At 41.3% G+C, this 21386-nt stretch overlaps 3 protein-coding genes across 3 annotated transcripts; 2 read left to right on the top strand and 1 right to left on the bottom strand.

The window, feature by feature from the left end:
• The first annotated feature begins 1237 nt into the window (after positions 1-1237).
• Positions 1238-2471, top strand: LOC139950968 (integrase/recombinase xerD homolog). Its single transcript, XM_071949798.1, has 2 exons — positions 1238-2130; positions 2242-2471. Exons 1-2 carry the CDS (start codon positions 1760-1762, stop codon positions 2459-2461), a joined length of 591 nt encoding a protein of 196 aa, XP_071805899.1. The 5' UTR covers positions 1238-1759; the 3' UTR covers positions 2462-2471.
• Positions 2472-7171: 4700 nt separating this feature from the next.
• Positions 7172-7984, bottom strand: LOC139950321 (uncharacterized). The gene has a single exon (XM_071948933.1). It carries the CDS (start codon positions 7982-7984, stop codon positions 7172-7174), a length of 813 nt encoding a protein of 270 aa, XP_071805034.1.
• A 7768-nt stretch (positions 7985-15752) lies between these two features.
• LOC139950966 (intestinal-type alkaline phosphatase 1-like) lies at positions 15753-20481 on the top strand. The gene is made up of 5 exons (XM_071949794.1): positions 15753-15954; positions 16988-17233; positions 18743-18865; positions 19133-19289; positions 20397-20481. Exons 1-5 carry the CDS (start codon positions 15753-15755, stop codon positions 20479-20481), a joined length of 813 nt encoding a protein of 270 aa, XP_071805895.1.
• The last annotated feature ends 905 nt before the right edge of the window (positions 20482-21386 follow it).

The raw sequence follows: 21386 nt of genomic DNA, 5'->3' as shown, positions 1-21386 counted from the left end.
AGTGGTACATGATGATTAATATCGCCAGTGCAGGTCTTCGACATATTTACGGATATAATTTTTTACATGGATATATGTGTTAGCTGTGAACTCGTTGAGAATATAGTGAGGGACACTATGAAGATATAAACGGAATTTCAGCTTCTCAAATCAGGTAAAAAATAAAGAAAATTGTAGTCAAACTTGTGTTCGCATTGTAAAGAACCTTTATACCCTGGACGTCAGTGCAGTGGCACTGACGGACGTCCTACCAGGGCTAAAGACATGCGTACTGCATTGATGTTTCTACATAAGGGTGGTTACGTCTTTAAATTTGATCTGAAATCAGGATATCATCATGTTGGCATATGCCAAGAACACGTCAAATTCCTTGGGTTTTCATGGGATTACAAAGGTATGCGATCATTTTATAGGTTTAAACAGCTCCCCTTCGGCCTTTCATCTGCACCCCATATATTCACCAAACTTATAAGACCACTGGTTAAGAAGTGGAGGGGTGAAGGAAAGTCAATTGTGGTATACTTAGACGATGGGATTGGTTTTGCACCAACCTTATCGGAGGCGGTAGAAGCTAGTGAAGCGGTTCAGGGTTCATTCCTAATGTTCTAAAAAGTGTTTGAATACCAGCAGTGTCAATAGAATGGCTAGGGTTCGAAATAAATCTAGATTCGGGTACCTTCTGCGTACCACAGAGGCGCATATTGAGCATAAAAAGGGACATTCAATCCATGGATCCAGGTCTAACAACGGCAAGGGCTCTTGCAAAACTTGTTGGAAAGATAATGTCGTGTAATTTGGTGATAGGTAATGTCGCTAATTTAATGACCAAATATTTACATCTTTGTATTGAATCCAGGTCAACATGGGATGCACCAGTGACAATCCAAGCAGAGGCAAGAGAAGAGTTAATTTTCTGGAACAGTAATGTGGGAGAAATGAATGTAGGGGTGATTGGTGTAAGAAAAGAATGCTCACAAATTGTGTATTCAGATGCAAGCTCCACAGGTTATGGTGGGTATTTAGTAGATACAGGTGAAGGAGCAGTACAAGGTATGTGGAATAGAATAGATTCCCTAAAGAGCTCTACTTGGAGGGAGCTGAAGGCGGTAGATATAGTTCTGAAGTCCCTTGTTTTGAAGCATATGCAAAACACAAGAGCTATTGGGACATTGATATGTCCATGTTGGTACTCGGCGCCTTTTTGGCCCATGCTCTACCCAGATGATTATAATCCAGCAAGAGCAGTAGTGGAAGTTTATGAACTTCCCAAGGAATGGGGAATATTTATTCCAGGCAGAGGAGGAAATAAGGAGTTCATTGGCAATATTGTCAGAAGTCGGATCCTAGCAGTGAGGCTAGACTTTAAACGAGTGTAAAGAAGAATAGTTATATGACAACACAATATTAACACAAATTAAGTGCCGTGTATTCTTTTATCTATAGTTAATCTTCCACAGCGGTTTTGGGGCGGAAAGAGACAAGACACAAGCAAGGATCTGAGGAAACTTGCTGAGGAGCTACCGGACATAATCTTGAAGTCTAGAGCAGACTCTACAGTTAAGTTATAGTCATATGCCTTCAATAAATGGTCAGCATGGGCAACCAAATATGATATGAAACCCATTGAGGCAGATCCTACCACATTTCATTGTATTTAGTCTACCTCAGCCATACATGTAGTTCATCAGCTCCAATAATCAGTGCCATTTCAGCTATATCATGGGCTCACAGAATAGCTGGAGCTAATGACCCTACTCAGATGCCTCTGGTAAAATATACCAGTGAGGGTCTAAAAAGGTCACTCGCAAAGTCCATAGAGAAAAAAGAGCCAATTACCCCAGCCATTTTGAGAGATATTGTAGATATGCAATTAAAACAATCTTCCGAAATCACAGTAGCAGACCTTTCAAGTCTGAGGACCGTTGCTATGTGTCTTCTAGCATACACAGGTTTTCTTAGGTTTAACGAGCTAGTGTCAATAAAATTGAGTAATATCACATTCAACCAGCAAGGTTTAACACTGTTCATCCCATCAAGTAAAACCGATATATATCATGGAGGAAGGTCCGTTGTCATCAGTAAATCTTATACTAGATATTGTCCAGTAGAAATACTTCATAAATATATTTTGTTAGCACAGATCAAAATCCCAGATTCTTTTTTATTCCGTAGCTTGTCCAAAGTGAAAGGAGGTTACAAGCTTTGAGAAGCTAACCAACCAATGTCATTCACCATTGGCAGAGAGATTGTATTAGATGCCATTCGTCCCTTAGTTGAGGATGTGTCCAAGTATGGGGTACACAGTTTAAGAACAGGTGGGGCCACGGTGGCCGCCCAATCAGGTGTCCCAGACAGATTGTTTAAGAGGCACGGTAGGTGGAAGTGCGAAAATGCAAAAGATGGGTACCTCAAGGACAGTCAAACAGATTTGTTGTCAGTGACAAAGTCCCTTGGCCTATGAAAGTATTAAAATAACGGATTTTCAAGGTAAAAAATCCAGTAAAAGAAATGTAAATTTATTGCTTTTCCTAAGAGTAGTCAACTTAACTGTTAAACCATTGATAATCGTAAAAACCGTAACAAAAAATAAAAAGAAAATAAAGCAAACAAATTAAATAACTGTTAGTTAATATCTTTATATTGTGAAAAGTAACAACAAGATGTATAAGTTCTAATTAATTAAAATTCTGCTTTGTTGAGGTAGTCAAAAATTAAAGAGAAATTTCTACTGTGTGTAAGCATACTTAGTTTTTGGTTAAAAGCTAATTTTCCGAAATAAGTAAAGTTTACTAGGACAAGCCCTGTCTGGGGTGAGCTGTAATGCATGGATCAGACCTACGTTTCCCACATGGTTTTTCGTAGCCGGCTTACAACAGTTGTCCTGTCTTAGTTAAGACTAATGAGAAGAGGGTTGTGATTAGAGGGCGCCTGGTTTTAGACAGGCAGCCGCAGTGCCACAATAAACAAACACAAACCCTCAGAGGGCGCCTGGTTTTAGACAGGCAGCCGCAGTGCCACAATAAACCAACACAAACCCAAGTATGGTGTATATGTATGTTATTAATGGTGACCTAATGGGGAAGAAACCACCATATCGAGACGTGTTCGGGAAAAACACGGCACAAAAGAAATGTCTTCCGGTTACTTGACAACGCTGTATCCTTTTAATCACAAGTTATCAAAAGTTTTACATAATAAGCATTGTTCATACACCAATATATCAACAGAAGAAAACTGTTACCAGTTTTTGTTTGTTATTGTTGCTTTACCAGGGTACAGCTCTATTCACCAATTTAACATTGTGGAAATTCAAAATGGCCGGCGAAACAGGCGGCCATCATGAATTATGTCTTTGCAGTCTCAGTCGGTATCAAGGAATGTGACCTGCTTTTGTTTTTCTTTACTATTTGTTAAACTGTCCTGGTATTTTTTCTTGTAATCCATTTTTTACTTTTTTTGGGGAAAAACAACATGATTTAGAGTCGTCATCAAGTACTTATTAATGCACCCTTAAAAATAAATATTGGAAAGAAGATGTATCAAATTTTCCCGAGAATGTGAACTTGATCTCCATAGTGCAGGGGAATCACTGCACTGCTGCTCACTTGATGAGAACCTGCAGCCCGTATACCCCTGAAAAAATGATGTTACCGTTCCTCTTAAGCAGGACAAATAGGTAAGGCCCACTTGGTGATTTATTGACCGAGAACATCAATACGTATACCCCAGGCACACTACGCGTAAACGCGCCGTTATTCAAATTGAAATTGACCCTGGTGAACCCCTTGAATGACGTTAAAGCTATTCGAACGTACCAGGGGCAGATCGGGGTCGACCCAGGGAAGCTAAACAAACGCAGCCTTAAGCCCTTTTCACACTACAGGTATTTCCCGGGAAATTCCCGGGAAATGTTAGTCGATCTGTTCACACTACAAAATATTTCCCGGGAAACAACATTTTCCCGGGAAATAATTTACCTAGTTAAGGGGTAGGGTTAAAGGAGTTAACCCCGGGGAAAAACGTTTTTCCCGGGAAAAGCAGCTAGTGAGAACGAAAGCGGGTATAACTTACCCCACCTTTTGCTTCTACTGTGTTGAGACGTCATTAATCTCGAAAGGTCACAAACGTCAAAAATAGCGCGCCAAATAATTCGCGTGGTAACAATAGCCCTTTTTGTTTTCTCCTTTTGAAAGTGTTTACGTTTAGGTACGAAAATAAAAGTGAATTACATCTGTAATTTATAAATAAATATATTAATTAAAAAAATTGACCACGTGAATGGAATAGGAGTAGAATAAATAGTTGGCGTGAACAAGCTTCCTTATCGTCGCACGCCATGTGTGTATGGTATTTCGTATTTTTACATGTACTTGGCCGTTGATGGACTTTTGTTGCCCAGAGTCAGATTTGAGTTCTTCGATCGACATTGCTGTCTACCACCTGACAGTAAATATTTTAGTACAATCTGTTGCTCAATTTCTTACGATGGGTAGAAGTGACCGATGGAGTGATGATGAAATTTTGAAACTAGTTGCAATTTTGGCCGACGATGCAGTCCAAAAACAGCTAGATGGGCATATAGGCCTACAAGAAACGGGAAAGTTTTCTGCCTGCGTGAAGCTGGATATTAACGGACCCCTGCCCATTGCAGATAAAAACTTAAAACCTTGGGAAAAAAGACTATAGGTCGGTATGATAATAGTTTTGTTTTTCAAGGCCTAAATATTTTCTATTGCAATAAGTGTTCTCCTGCAAAAACATTTTTTTTTGAAGAAACATACATTAAAAAGTCTTTATGAAGCCATGAAAAAATGCTAGCCAATATAGGGCTAAAGCCTCGTGTTCTTTCTTTGCACGAAGGGAAAACAGCACTGTTGATGTTGGAAGGGAAGAATGCTTCTTTTTCTTTCTACTGCTGTTGTCAGATTTGCAAAAGCGACTATGCGGTATTTTTTCTCTATAAAACCTTTAACTATCTTGGCCCTAACATCATGGGCATAATTATTCAATCCTTCGAAAATGCCATTCAGAAAATTTCTAGGCCTTACCCCAGGGTTGATTCCTTAACCCTGCCCCTGAGCAGGGTTAATTATTTCCTGGGAAAACGTCATTTCCCGGGAATATCTTTGTAGTGTGAACAGATCAACCAAAAGTTCCCGGGAACTTTCCGGGAAAAAACTATAGTGTGAACAGGCAAAAATTGAGATGAACGCCAACACAAAACCTCAGGGTAAAACACGGACACAAAAGTCCATTCAATTACAGTTCTCAAAAGAAAGAAAAAAAAACTGTCGCAGATGGAAAGCTCCCTTTCGCTTTTTCTAATAGCAACTTGCTCCCACCAGTGGCCGCTCTTCATGGTAGACCAGATTGACCTTTGACCAATAAATACTTCCAGCAAGTGCCATGAAACCCGTCAATCGCACGACAAATTCCACCCGATTGTTATATCGCATGTCTTTAAAACACTGTCACAACAATCGTCTTCTCCTGACAAGACGCCAGCGGCGTCTTCCCCGAACTGCAAGACTTCTTCTCCGCCGTAATCACACAATATATTGGTATAACAACACGCAAATACACACTTAAAGTGCAGCCATTTTGGGTCGCATGTGGCAAGAATTTTGCAGCCGGCCGCGTGGCATTGTGGGAACGGACTTCCGTCCACAAACATTGTAACTTCCGCATGGGCTGACCTGTTTACCACATTTCCTGGGGTTTGATCGTAAGTGTGAAACGACCGTGCATATTCCTGGGAAATAGTACTCCCGGGAGTTACTAAATTGGGATAGTGAGAACGGTTGCTGGGGTGGCGGTGGGGTTAAAAACTCCCGGGATTTTCCCGGGAGTTTATTTCCCGGGAAATGGCTCTGTAGTGTGAAAATGGCTTTAGATTGCAGACAGGGACCCTGTCTTTATCCGCAAGGATATGGACAGGTACCTGCTATTCAGTGATTCAGTGATTCCATTGGATACATCAGCATCAAGTCGAGAGCCATGTGGAAGCTCGAGCATGCCCGAGCATGCCCAGTGGTTTCTCTCCAGATGTTCCGATCCAGCATGCATTAGCGTAGTTCCTCGGCGCTGGCCAAGCCGGTGTCTCGATTCAGGGTGTCTAAGAAGGAGAGACGTCTTAAATTGGATAAATGCAGTGAGGTAATCTCGGTCGACCAATCAAAACACAGATATAGAAAGCTTACTTTCGGCTGTCTGCACGTTGTGTTTCCACGTATGTGGTGTATGTATACTATACTTGCATGTAATGTTGGTGTATAATTTGACCGCGTATCTTTATATGAAATGAATGTAGGTCAAAAGTGAATAACACGCCGGTTTGGAGGCCGGTCTATGGTGTTATTCACGTGCCTCGAAGTATGATGCAGGTATCCAGGCTACATAGGGTACGTTCGATTAGCTTCACTGGGTCTACCCGCGGTGCTCACTCGGGTGAGCCCCTGACGAGAGATAATGGAACGAGCACACTCGCCCTCTCGTGGTGAAGTCATGCTAATCGATTCACCCCCCAAGTGACCCACTCCACAAGCAGGGCACTGGGGGCTGACCCGGGTGAGCTCAATGAATGGCGTCAAAGCTATTCGAACGTACCGGGGGTAGACCGGGGTCGACCCAGTGAAGCTAAACGAACGCACCCATAGATTGTTGGTTGTGTACATGGAGAGGTGACAAGGGTTTAATTGTTCAGGGTTTATGTCCAATTCGAAAGTGCGTACGTCAGTCAATCCATGTGCTTTTGAATGAGACACTGGGGCCGATTTGCTCGACCCCACCGGTCTCATCTACCATCACTGGGAAGGTATGATGAGCTCGTACAACTTATATAATTCATGACTATAAGAAAAGTAATGCTTAACATTATTTAATTGTGCGGGGCAAGCTGTTGTATAGCAATTATTATTATACCATTGTGGCATTTCTAAAAACGTGCTATGAACTATTTGACATAACAACTTGAGTCTAATGATTTCAAATTTAAGGGTTCGGATACTTTTTTTGTAGAAGGACACAAACACATTCACTGATTTACATTAAACTTGCACAATTAACTCATTATTATTATTAATATATGTTTAAAAACTATATAGTTGCATATTAGTTTATTTAAATCGTTGTCTAAAACATTTAAACGTTTCCGTGTGTTTGTATGTTTGATTTAGATTTCGTACAGCAGGAATCCAGTGAAAGACGTGTAATGGTAAGGGTCACTATAAACTTGACCGTCTACAGCTACGTGAACTTGATCTCCGTAGTGCAGGGGAATCACTGCACTGCTGCTCACTTTATTATAACCTGCATCGTTTACACCCCCTGCAACAATGGTGTTACCGTTCTTCCTAAGATGGACATATAGGTAAGGCCCACTTGGTGATTTATTGACTGAGAACATCAATACGTATACCCCAGGCACATTACACGTAAACGCGCCGTTATTCAAGTTGAAATCAGTCCCTTCCTCTGAAAACAATAACTCTTCAAAGGGCAGAGGATCCCATGGGGATGGAGGCCTGAAGTTGGTATTCCGCACTGCAGTGAAGGCGGACCGTAGCGTACTACATTCACCTGTTTCACCAGTCTGTCCAGCTGGTCCAGGTTCACCTCTCTCCCCCTTCAAACCATTCATCCCAGGCAGACCTTGAGGTCCTTGTTTCCCTGGTTGACCGACTCCTTGCTCTCCTTTCAGTCCATGTTCCCCTTTAGCGCCTGGCTCACCAATCAGTCCATCTGACCCCTTGTCTCCTTTAACCCCGGGTTGACCTACCTCACCAGGAGAGCCGGCATCACCTCTGGGGCCTACAAGTCCTTGACCATGGTTCCCATTAGATCCAGGGATTCCCGGAATACCGGCTGGTCCCTGGCAGCAGGAGTTACACGTCAGTCCCGGATCAGGAGATACTGCTGCTCTAGCCACCGATAACTGAACTTGCATAAAAGCCAAGACAATGGCCACTGCTATAGTAATCTTCATCTGTAAGTTGAAAGATAGACGCAAAACAAACAATTACAACATTTATAGCGATTTTGTTTTCGTAGCAGAGAGGGTTGATGATTTGTCAGTTGATGTCACTTTTTATTATGTATTCGCTCGTAATGTATCAGATTGGATCAAACTGTACATTAATTGATGGACTGAATCACTGTAAGTTTGCTGAACTAAATCGGTAAAGAAGTGGTTATTAGTTTTAAATTAAGATCACTTTTTTGTTTTAATATAATTGGACTTTTAAGAAGTTTAGCTTTGATTAGTTGTCCTTTTGATGTGGTGGTCTTTTTCGAAAGCATTTAAATGAGAACGCCTTTGGAGTGTTGACAACGTATTCAAAATTAGATAGACTAACTAGTGTTGTTACTATTGAGAAATCCGTTGAAAATCATTTAAACTGTTATATATAACCAATGGGGGAAGATGTTTAGGTCAGAGAAGAGACTCTTAAGTGTAGATTCGTGAATACAATGTACTCGCCTCGGCTCGTAAATTTTATTTACGAATCTACACTTTCTCGTCAATTCTCCATAACAAAAGTGTCGTGGACGAGCGGTTAAGAGCATCAAATTTAAACTCTGGTGTTTCTGATCAGCAGAGTGTGGGTTCAAATACCCAGCCTTAACACTTGTGTCCTTAAGCAAGATATTTAACCTTTGCTTCGTCCTTCGGATGGGATGTAAAGCCGTTGGTCCGTTGTGTTGTGTAACGCATGTAAAAGATCCCAGTGAACTTATCGAAACTTAATGTCAAAGGTGGCATGTGAACCTAGGGTCCCTAATGTTTTGGCGCTCTCCAACTGAGTTATCAACCCATATTGTTCACGGTTTACCTATTTTGCCAGCAATGTTTAAAATAGATTTGTTTAACAAATGTTTAAAATAAAATTTAACTGGAAAACAGTTGACTTGGAGCAAAGAGTTAGGGTAGAACCGAGAGTGAAGCTAAACAAATTCGAAACAAGCCACAATTTATTTTTTATATTTGATCCTTTTGTAAGGTCGGCTCACACTATGATGAATTGGGGGTTACCAAGCTACGTTTAGCTGCGAATCGCAATTTTGAGTTTGCCGCCATTCATCGTGTGTTGCCGTCAATTGTCGCTGACGAATCCGCTAGCGACCACAGATGGCTGCAAAAATTAGTCGCGTCTGTCGCTATTATGTAAGCCAGACTTTTGGCTGGCTCATATAGCAGCGGCAAAGACCAAACGGAAAGTGACGAACGTGAAAATCCCAAGACGTTGGCGGAAAAATGACGGCAAAAGGGGAAAAACCAAAATTGGCTGACGGGTTGGAACGACCTTCAGCGACAACAGGAAAGAGGTCAGACGGCTGGTAGCGGATTGGGATGCGGCAAGGAACGATGGCTGACGGTGGGTTGCGGAGACGATGACGTGACTCATTTGACATCAAAACCTCTGTGTGTAGGTTGTATAATTAGTCGAGTTTTGCATTCCCACTCTTCACAATATTCTGGCCATCCACTCATCAGACAATGACTACCAACGAAATTGTGACGACCTCAAAACAACAACTGACCCCTTACACGCGGGGAGGGGGGGGGGGGATTTAAGAGTGCATAATGCTGAGAGATTCGTGTTCGCTCGCTGATATCCCAAAATGCTTTAAGCCCTGTTCGTACTTCCTGCGAATGCGAATGAGATACGAATTTTTAAGCCACATCCCTGTTTTTGCAGCGAATGTTTCGCAAGGATGGAGCAAATTTTAGCTGATGCGAATTAAACGTTGCCTGTTTGTGACGTCGACAATTCGTATCGACTTCGCCTTCGCATTTGCAGGAAGTATGAACCAGCATTTTTCGCTAAGCAAGCTATACATCATGTCAATAACGGTGCTTCTAACAAACGGCAGGCGATTTATTAACCGACCGACTCAATCACAAAACTTGCCATAACGAACAACTGGTAAAAATACAAAAAATCACATTTCGTAAGGGTGAAGAAATTTGTTGAACGCAGCACTTTAAAAAAAAGAAGGGTTTTTAGGTACTGTAACAGGTTTCGAACGCGTCAAAGGGTTTATGTTAAACACGTAACAGTATAATGGGCCAATCAGTAGTGTCGTAAAGCAATGCTTTTTGCCCGTTTATAAACGACTGATGCATCAAACTAAACGCGTCAAGCGTTTACAGTTTCAACTATGATGCGTTTAGTTTGACGCATCAGCCGTTTACATTATGTTTAGAATGTATTTACAACCCAATGTTTTACAACACAACTCATGGGCCCTATACAGTGTTACGTATTTAACCTTAACCCTTTGACGCGTTCGAAATCTGTTACAGAACCCAAACACGTTTTTTACGGTGTTTCTTGCTGAGGCGTACCATCATTTGAGTATATTTTGTTTCCATTATTTGTTAACATTTAAATAAACTGTGTAATTTTTGCCAATTTTCTTGTAACGCTGTGCAAGAAGGCAACATAGTGCCTCAAAACAAGACAAATCAATTACCATGGTAATACAGAACAACTGTCGCATAAATATTGGCGGTTTAAGAGTTTTGTTGTTTGGAGCAAACGGCACACCCGCCTTGCTTCGGTTGCCCCTTGCTTAACAAGACAATCAACACCTTATAGGGTACTCATATTGTACAATGTTCAGTCTGAAATATCCCCCGCCCATAAGAAGAAGAAGAAAAAAGAAAACATTTTTTATAAAAAAGTCATATCATTTGTTGTTACCAATCTTTACACAATGTTGTAAACGAGCAGAACGTCGCGCGCGGTTAAAGTATGGACAATGGTGAACAAATATAAGACAAATTTTGCACAAGACATTGTTGCAGACCTCTGCAAGTTGCGCGATAATTTTTTTTTTAAAGGAAATTACGGCATAGTTTCAAAGGGAGATGCAACTGGGTGCACATGTTTGTGTACAGTCACAGTACCACCACAGTTCATTAAGATGGCAGAGCTTTAGAAGAGAAGAGACCCAACCACTGCATGAGAATATCAGCTGTATCGAGTGGTGTCACTTTTGGAGCAAAAACTGCAAGCACATTGCAATAGGCTAACCTTAAACCCACTACTTGCATCTAGAAGCCAAAGCTTAAGTCCGGCAGTAGAATGAGGAACACTTACCTTGATGATGTGTTCTTGTAGTCCAAACCTTCTCAGTTCCTCTCTTCTGATGCAAAGTTGTTATGAACACTACTGCTGGTGCAGCGCGTTTAAATACTGCTGTATTTTCATTGAAGTGCTCATCAGTCTACTTCGGGTTTGATTGACAATCGATGAGCAGCCAATCATAGATACGTGTTGAAGTCAGTGATTTATTGCAGTGACTTACTCTACCATTGGTTTGGACGAGGCTGTATGTTACAATAGTGGATCAATACCGTGTTAAAGTCACTGATTTATGACAGTGACTTACTCTATCATTGGTTTGAATGATACTGTATGTTGAATGGATGCCAATGGTTTGAAACTCTACACTACATGTATGTGTTTAAAGTCACTGATTGAAAGCAGTGAGTTACTTTGTCATTGGTTTAAGTGAGACTGTATGTTGAATGGATGCCAATGGTGTAAAACTCTACACTACATGTAAGTGTTTAAAGTCACTGATTGAAAGCAGTGACTTACTCTACCATTGGTTTGGACGAGGCTGTATGTTACCAATGGAGATCAATTTGTACATGCTTTAATGGTATGGTATGTTTACACGTATATCCGCCCTAGTGGGTTGCACTGTGTGATTGCTTCCTGAAGTTTCTGGCCAGTTTCCTTCTATTTCCGCTCAATTGATGTGTTTCCCTGATGATTGTGAGTTAAAGTGCAAGTTTAATACCAAAGAAAGAACTGTGTACGCAATATATATACTGTTCAGATTGATCTCTTTCGTGCTTCCAATCTTTTGAAGTATATGTTAATTACACTAACTCAGTGTGTTTTTTCCGAAATGGAAATGCAATGACAATGTATTTATAGTAGAGTGCGCCACCAACAGAGCAACATTAAAGGCATGGACACCATAGGTAATTACTGAACAGAATTGCTAGCATTTACTTACTTGGTAATGAGCAATGGAGAGATGTTAATAGTATAAAACATTGTGAGAAACGGCTCTCTCTGAAGAAACCTAGTTTTTGAGAAAGAAGTATTTTCTCGAGTTGTTAAAGGTCTCAAACTGAAGGCATCTGAAAGCACACAACTTGTGCGACGGGGATGTTTTTCCCATTATTCTCTCGCAATTTCGACGACCAATTAAACTCAAATTAATGTTAACGGGTTTTTTAATTTAAGAATATGTTGAGATACACCAAATGGACAGACTTACTAGTGTGTCCTGCCTTTGCCCTTAAAGGGTATTTTAAAACTGATTTTCAATTGTATTATTTGTTTTATCAGAGTCTACTGCCAACGAAACGCACAAATGCTTCAGGGAAACAAGAATATTCGATGGAGAAAAAACATTCAATACAAACCACACAAATAAAAAAACAATCTAATGAACACAATCAAATGAACACATTGCGAACAAAACGTATTTACTAATAACAACTTTTGGATGAGATTGAAGTCATGTTGATTGTTTTAAAAAAAATACGTAAGGCAGGATTCCGCCTTGGGCCTCAACAAGGCTTATACTGTCCGCTCCGGACACTTTTGCATTTTAATTTTGCTTTCGTGTCCGGGGCTATGCAAAAACCGTCCGGCGGACATGTACATGACTGTACATGAACATGAATGTTTGCGCGTAAGCGAGCGTGCACGCACTGAACCTACGTACATGCAGCATGAATATTCACGTATTTTATGATTGCAGCGAATACCCAAACGGCCAAACATTTCCCATGTCATTCATGACAGGCACTAAGCTTGTAAAACAATCGCGAACATGTTCCGTCGACCAAGGGCGTTTAATTTACTGCAAGGACGGTTTTGCGCGGGGGCGGACACAACTGCATATGCAAACGTGTCCAGCCGGACAAAATTGCAATATGCAGCAGCGTCCGGGCGGACACGATTGCATTTGCAAAACCGTCCGGCGGACATTACTGCGGATAATTTTGCACAGAGATCATAATTGCATGCGACACCGGCAACCCATCCGGGCGCCTAATTCCTGAAGAACTGTGCGCGGCCCTTGAATTGCGAGTGTCATGAGATTTTGTCCCTTTGAGATAGTTACTTCTACACAGTGAGCGGTGACCGTGGTCGTTTCTTAATTCTGAAAGCACACTCTCTTGATTCAATCTGCTTCAGACCGTATTGATATCAGAATCTCCGACGACAAATCAATAGCACTCTTCGTTAACCGCGGCCCCTACCAGCCTGGGGAACCCAGAAGGGGCCAGGTTATTTCTTTTGTTTACAGTTTTTCGGAAGCGAAAAGAAAACAACATGCTCGGTCGCCTGTCAAATAAGACAAGTATTGTTCCTCCGACAACGGGCCTACAATCCCGCCCAAAATGCCCATTACCACGTTATATAAAACTATTCCCTGTCCACTTCCCACCGACAGTAAACATTGTCTCCCCTGCCCTCGTCCGTCCCCATCTCAATGTTGAATGTAACCCAGAGGACCGGCAATCGGAACCAACAAAATAGAGATATGGCCGGGATTGTAGTCTCGGATACAACACCGCACACTGTACGTTTGTAGTAAATAGAAGCCAAAAGGGGCTTTGTAATTCTTATCCCCCTGGTTTCCAAGAAAATGGTGTTCGCGAGCACACTTACAACCAACGTTCGGATTAGTCTTGGTGCAAGACGTTTCTCGTTTCCCTTTCACACACACCGCGGCCAATTCACCGACAGCGCGCGCACACCGACTCCCCACTCACCGCCCCGGAGAAACGTCTTGGTCCGTTTGCTGATCGCTCGGGAAATTCCGAGCACATTCCAATCATGCCGTGCTGCGCTAGGCCTGCATAAGTCTGACGTAGCAGTATCAGCATGACTTCCCACAGTCTGGTTTCTGTACGTTTTCTGTGCAACGCAACCAGAAACAGCCAGGCTTCCTCGTATGTAAGTTGGTATGTAGTGCTTGTATATTTACGTTCGTCTATATTTAATTTTTGTAAACATGATTGTTGCTGAACGATGTGTGAATTTTAGTTTGCCCTAAAATACGTTTTTGGGGAAAATTTTGAGAATTTTTGTAAGTGCAATTAATTGAGGGGAATGGAATTTAAAAATGTTATGAACGAGGATGTTTAGCAAGAGAGCTAACATCAATAGATCGATGTACACGAACATGGGATTTTCTGGCATCTTTAGTCTTAGTCCAAAGGGTAACTTTGTAGGTAAAAATAATTATAGGGTCAAAGTGCCTGAAAGTACTTATTATGCAGAAACAACTAACACAATGTACATACGAAACTTCCATGTCATACTCACACAGCTTGGTCAAACTCAACCGGTGGTCGACCACCATTAAATATCTAAGCCTATGAGTAATTTGACACGTCTTTGCGAAGATAAGAAGCCCAGCCACAACACCACGTTGTCATTCGGTTGTGTTCATGTGTACATGAAGGTACATGTACTGTACATGTCAGACATCCTTTGGCCACGCACTTGGCCACAATTAGACGTGACATTGTTCACAAGGTATTCATGGAGGACAATTTTGGCAATCGATTGTGATCTCTTCGCCAAAATGCAGGATATCTTTCTTTATTTTCGAAATACATGTAATGTGCAAACATACCCATACAATTAAGTAACAAGTTATCTCATCTGCAAATAAAACACTCGACTCTTTGAGTCTTGCCGATGCGGTCAGCAATATTGTTAAAGTATTTTTTCATTGACTGAAAATGTCTTCCCTCTAACAATCGATCGCAACCGCTGATCTCTAATTAATAATAACATAAAGATCAGGTGATCGCCTTTGCATGCGCAACAAAACGCACATGGTGTGTATATCCCCGGGTTCCCGCCGTAGCATGATGCAGCGAGGCTTTTACTCGACACGTGTGCATGCAAGTTACCAGGCTGGCCCGCTTGTCTGTTTCCAGTTGTGCGCGTGCGTAGTAGTTTGTTGACCCACACGTTGAATATGTATGTGAGGTCACATAACTCAAACATGCAAACGGACCAAGACGTTTCTCCGGGGCGGTGAGTGGACTATAAGTCAGATGAGTCGGTGCGCGCGCTGTCGGTGAATTGGCCGCGGTGTGCGTGAAAGGGAAGCGAGAAACGTCTTGCACCAAGACTACGTTCGGATCTGTACAAACCTCACACTGTACATTTTTTTATGAATTTATACAATGAGGGCTTTTTGTAAACATTCCCAATTAGATAACACCACAGAGCCAAATTGCCCTCTACGTATATTTTCTTACAGTTTGCCGTCTACATAGGGTGCGTTCAATTAGCTTCCCTTAGTCGACCCCGCGGTGCTCACTCGGGTGAGCCCCTGACAAGAGCTAATCGAACGATCACACTCGCCCTCTCGTGGTGACGGCATGCACCTCGGGTCACCCCCAAGTGACCAACTCCACAAGCAGGACACTGGGTGACCCGGGTGAACCCCTGGAATGACAATAAAGCTATTCGAACGTAACGGAGCAGACCGGGGTTGACCCAGGGAAGCTAAACGAACGCACCCATCAATTGCAGACTGGGACCCTGTCTTCATCCGCATTGATGAAGACAGGTACCTGCTATTTAGATCCAGTGATACAAAAATGTAATTGAATAAATCAACATCAAGTCGAGCGCCATGTGGGAGCTCGAGCCTGCCCAGTGATTTTTCTCCATATGTTCCAATTCAGCATGCAGGTGCGTAGTTCCTCAGCGCTGGCCAAGCCGGTGTCTCGATTCAGGGTGTCTACCAAGGAGAGACGTCTTAAATTGGATAAATGCAGTGAATGCTACCGTATCTTGGCTTGTTTTGATCTGTCTGAGGAACGGCGGTCGACCAATCAAAAGTCAGATATGGAAAGCTTACTTTCGGCCACCCGCATGCTGTGTCCACGTGTGTGGTGTATGTATACTATACATACAATGTGCATGAACTTGCATGTACTGTTGGTGTAGAATTTGACCGCGTATCTTTATGTGAAATGAATGTAGGTCAAAGGTGAAAGTACACGCCGGTTTGGAGGCCGATCTCTGGTGTTATTCACGAGCCTCGAAGTGTGACGTCAGATGATCAGGCTACTATGTGTGCGTTCGATTAGCTTCCCCAGGTCGACCCCGGGTGGCGTATTTTTTTTTTCACAGGACGAACGTGGGCAGATAATTACCCCACATTCGTCCTGGAAAAGTCGTTTTTCCACCTGGGAAAAAATACGCATCATCACGTTACCCTTCTCGTGGTGACGTCAGTGCACCTCGGGTCAGCCCCAAGTGCCCCGCTTTTCCAGGACGAACGTGGGGTAATTATCTGCCCACGTTCGTCCTGGACAAAATTAAATATGCCACTTGGATGAGCAAACCGGGGTCGACCCAGGGAAGCTAATCGAACGCACCCATAGATTGTTGGTTGTGGTAGAGTTGACCGGGGTCTGTTTGTTCATGGTTTATGTCGAACGCGCTGGTGCGTAGGTCTGTCAATCCATGTGCTTTTGAATGAGGCACTTGGACCGATTTGCTCGACCCAACCGGTCTCATCTAGCATCACTGGGAAGGGCTGATGAGCTTGTACAACTTATATCATTCATGAGGGTCACTACTGGTCTATAAAAAGCGAGCCGGTGCTTGCGTAAAAGACCTTGGACAAGACTACATGAGCCTATCGTGTCATTGCTGCTGTTTCTCAAGAGCTTGTCGTTATAGGCCCTACCTCTTATTTTTGAGGCTTAGAAAATCATTGACAATCTGAAACCTCGTTATATGGAGTATTTACATTGTCTCTTTGATGCCATTGTTCAGTCACAGGTTGTTTATTTATTTATTTATTTTAATTCTTCGGACAAAAAAACAAGCAAAACAATAAAACAAGCACAGGCCGTCCAGGGAAGGGCAAAAGTCCAAACACTGTCATCAAAAAATATGTGCTCTCCCAGACCTGGCATTGTATGTATCATACTATCTTGGTTTGAAACACGAAGGTGGCCGAATTGACCATGCGCATCATGACGGGTTAGCCTACCACGCCCTGCATGATACCATTGCAATGGATAAGGCTGTAGCCAAGGCGATGTCAATGACCAATGAAATGGAGACTTTATTTATTGTAACTGCCGACCATAGCCATGTACTCTCTATAGGAGGAGCAGCTGATCGTGGTAGTCCAATACTCGGCAGAGGAGGTAAGATTCATCCACAAATATAACTTTAAAGGCAGTGGACACTATGACTTCTAACATGCTTCAGCTCAATGAAAATAAAACTGAGTTCATTGTGCTTGGTACTCCCCAAAACCTTAAGAAACTGCCGAAGATATCTTTGCATATGGGTGATACATCGATTGACCTTACTGATTCTGTCAGCAACTTAGGAATAAAATTTGATTCGCATATGACAATGAGCAAGCAAGTTTCTAGCCTCTGCCAATCAACAAATTTTCAATTACGTAACTTAAGGAGAATCAAACGGTACCTGGATAAGGATACTCTCCATCATGTTGTCAGAGCTTTAGTCCTCTCTCGTATTGACTATGGCAATCTCCTTTTATTTGGTGCAACGTCATATGAATTGGACAGAGTTCAAAGACTACAAAACAGTGCAGGTCGTTTAATATGTTCCACACCCTTGAGAGAACATATTATTACCCCATTACTTAGGGAACTTCATTGGCTGCCAATTAGAGAACGAATCCATTTGAAGATTGCTCTGCTCGTTTTTATGCTTTAATAAAACTACACCTCATTATTACCACTTAACTGCCACATTACACTCCTCCACGATTTCTTCGGTCCGGACTTGACATCACTCGCTTGAATGTTCCCCGAGCAAACAACGTTTTAGGTCAGAAGGCTTTCAGTGTGGCTGGGCTCATGCTTTGGAACAATCTCCCAACTGCCATTAGGGAATCTAATACTCTGTCTGCTTTTCGTAAAGTCCTTAAGACTCACCTTTTTCCAAGTTAATTTCTTTCTAGTGCGCTATGATCTTGATGGAATAGCGCCTTATAAATATTAATTGTTATGTTATGTTATTGTTATTGGTAATTACTCAAAATTATTATTAGCATAAAACCTTACTTGGTAACGAGTAATGGAGAGCTGCTGATAGTGTAAAACATTGTGAGAAACGGCTCCCTCTGAAGTAACGTAGTTTTCGAGAAAGAAATAATTTTTCACGAATTTGATTTCTAGACCTCAGACTTAGAGTTTGATGTATAAAAACCAAGCATCTAAAAGCACACAACTTTCGTGTGACAAGGGTGTTTTTCTTTCATTGTTATCTCGCAACTTCGACGTTTGATATTTTATTGTCTTTGACAATTACCAATAGTGCCAGTGTCTTTGAACAATTAAAAGCTGTCTCTTTCAAAATATCATTTGTATGCAAAATAGTATACAATGAATTTAAAGAGAGACTGTTTCTAACTATTATTACTTATTTACTTCCCCTTTTTTCAAAGGGCGATATCTCTCGATAAATCCAACTGTTTGTATAGACTGCAGCTTTTTTATGTTTTGAAACAAAAAGTAAACTCCGTTAAGTTACCCGAATGCAGACTGAATTCTGACCAGTAAGTAATGTTAACAAGTTGTGCAAGCTTCTCAGTTTTCTATAAGTGAATGGTGACTCATCGTCAAACCATTCATATTTAAATTCTAATTACAACAAAATGGTTTTGCATAAATGTCAAGGTCTGATGAATGACGGTTTGCCATTTACAACACTCTCATATGCAAACGGCCCTGGAGGAATTGAGGAGTTAAACAGCTTCAAAAGTACTGGTTCGAGACGGAATCTGACGGATACCAACACAGGTAAAGCTCCAATTGATTACTTTGAGTATTGGTTTGTACCACTCAGGTACACCACTCAGTAAAATTAAATCCGAGTATATGCAGACTTTTTGAAATATTTTAAATCTTAAACATATAACTTGGCAAAGTTACAGGGAAGTATTTGCAACCACAATTTTGCCAAGGGAAAGTGCCCCTTTGCCATTTCATAGAGTTAATCATTAACTTGTGTAAACAACTATTTTACTTGTATTGTGATAAACAATGTTTTATTATTTGTTTGTGCAGAGGCTGCCGATTTTCACCATCCAGCGCTTGTCCCAATTGATTCAGAGACTCATGGTGGAGAGGACGTCACTATTTACGCAAATGGACCAATGTCGCATCTTTTTCACGGGGTCCATGAACAGCACTACATTGCCCACGTGGTCAGATATGCTTCCGGGTTAAACTGCCACAATGGGGCGCCCTCTACTATACCAATTTCCATTTTGGCTTTTCTGTTGTTTTCTTTCGTACGGAAGTTTATAGATTGAAAAATAAATTCCATTAATGTATTTTGTCCAGTTTATAGCAAAGACAGCCAATATTATAGTTTAATCGTGTTTGCAAACAGTAAAACAAACAACCACAAACATGGCATCTGTTAACCTTTTTTACAGCCGCTTAAATCGGACCGACTTTTTCCCAGTAATATCACTTTTGAATCATACAGATACAAAAAAAGAAAAGAACGCCAGGCCTAAATGAGAAACTGACTGGATTCATTTTAGTTTAATGTTTGATGAAAACAAATCCCAAAAATCAAATTACTTTGACATTTGAACCTGTGATCTTTATATTAACGTAGCCCTGGTGTTTCCTTGCCTTGTCCATATACTTGTTCGCCGTGGTAGCCAGAGACCAGTGACCCGCTCTGTGAAATTTAGTAAAATTTCGCGCAATGCATCATCGTGCAATAGACGGTTACATGTGGAAGGGGTCGTTGTGGAGAGATTCTTTTTTGTAACAATTTTTTTTGTTCTACTTCTTCATGATCTATATTTTCATGGTCAATATTCAGATAACTTAATTTTAGTCATGAAGCTATACAAAAACATGATTTTGTTAAGTAAACGTACTTTTAAACGTCATTTGTGTCCCTTTTTATTTCTACAGAGCGCGAAGTATCGCTGATTTGTATTCCTCGCTGTTTTGTCGTTCGGTACACCCCTACGTACATTATGGTATAATCGGAAACCTTTCACCCTCGCCTTTCCTAATATTAGAGGAGATTAAAGCCATGGTTAAAACTAAGGCTGCACAATTGTTAGACCAACAGAGGGCATTATTTATAATACTCGGATGTTATTGTGGGCTTAGTGTGTGTGTTCGACCCCCCCCCCAGTTTGTAAATATTATTTCAAATGTGACGTCAAGATCACATGGGGCTCAGTGATCTTGACGTCACATTTGAAATAATATTTACAAACTGGAGGGGGGGTCGAACACACACACTAAGCCCACAATAACATCCGAGTATTATAAATAACGCCCTCTGTTGGTCTAACAGACCGTGTAAGTCTCACGATGATAAGGTCACCACTGAGCTTCCGGGCACCACAGAGCCATCAGCTGGGGAGATTAACGGCGTGTAATTGTAGTGTGATTTTGTTTCTGTCTGACCACTTTTTGTCAATCCAAAAAACATATTGACCACATGATTACATTAACAGTTACCAATCACTAAAATCTGTAAACTTAAACAAATTAAAAGGAAGAAGTATTGCGCCACCATCCGGCTCGAAGTGCCCAATTGGTAAGCAAAGTGAATGTGTTGACTACACTAGCACACCGAAGTTAGTTTTGTTTAAATAAACATAAAATTTCCCTTTATTCGAGCAAAAATATTCACCTAATTGTTTCTATGACACATTATTGCCCCCTTGGCTCGAAACTCCAACGGTAGTTTCGCTTTTTATCATTAAACAGACATTGATTAAATTTTAAATTAAATTGTTACCTCAAACGAGGTAACAAGATAATAACAGTAAAGATAATAAACAGTAAACTACAGAGCAGCCTAATGCCGGCCCTCTCCCATGCTATACCATTAATAATAAATTCTCAGAATCATAACCTGTTCTTGTCTTGTGATTAATTGTCTCCCAATAGAATTAAACTGTTTTTCATGCGTATAAGCGTAGCGAAGGAGCATGAAATTGCACGTACGTGTGTTCAATGTACGATCGAGGCAAAGTCTGCCTCGATTGACGTCACAAAAGGGGTAGGCGGAGTCACCCCAAACAACTTGTTTTGTTTTTAAACATGTAAATCTTTACAAACAATAACTCAACAAATTATGTTATTGTTCATTGACATTTCTCTAATGTTTGAAGAAAAATAAATTCTACGACGAAAAACAAATGTTTTCTGGTAACTTTACAACGCAAGTTCTTTTCGATCACAAGTTGTCGTTAGTGTAGCGGAAATGCATGTGACGGACATGTGACTGTTTAGGTTAGTCCATGTGGTTGCACGTGTTTGCTGTGTGGCTGGGCGA

The sequence above is a fragment of the Asterias amurensis genome, chromosome 18, assembly GCF_032118995.1.
Source record: "Asterias amurensis chromosome 18, ASM3211899v1".
In the NCBI taxonomy this organism is placed as follows: Eukaryota; Metazoa; Echinodermata; class Asteroidea; order Forcipulatida; family Asteriidae; genus Asterias; species Asterias amurensis.
This window is presented reverse-complemented; position numbering and strand designations above follow the sequence as displayed.

What these genes read in the sequence shown, in the direction of transcription:
- LOC139950966 (XM_071949794.1), top strand. Translation starts at nt 15,753, where the DNA reads ATGCAGGTGCGTAGTTCCTCAGCGCTGGCCAAGCCGGTGTCTCGATTC. An exon ending in CACCCGCATGCTGTGTCCAC is followed by an intron (nt 15,955 to 16,987) that starts GTGTGTGGTGTA and finishes GTGCTCTCCCAG; the next exon opens with ACCTGGCATTGTATGTATCA. An exon ending in GTGGTCAGATATGCTTCCGG is followed by an intron (nt 19,290 to 20,396) that starts GTTAAACTGCCA and finishes TTGGTCTAACAG; the next exon opens with ACCGTGTAAGTCTCACGATG.
- LOC139950321 (XM_071948933.1), bottom strand. Translation starts at nt 7,984, where the DNA reads ATGAAGATTACTATAGCAGTGGCCATTGTCTTGGCTTTTATGCAAGTT.
- LOC139950968 (XM_071949798.1), top strand. Translation starts at nt 1,760, where the DNA reads ATGCCTCTGGTAAAATATACCAGTGAGGGTCTAAAAAGGTCACTCGCA. An exon ending in ATACTTCATAAATATATTTT is followed by an intron (nt 2,131 to 2,241) that starts GTTAGCACAGAT and finishes CACCATTGGCAG; the next exon opens with AGAGATTGTATTAGATGCCA.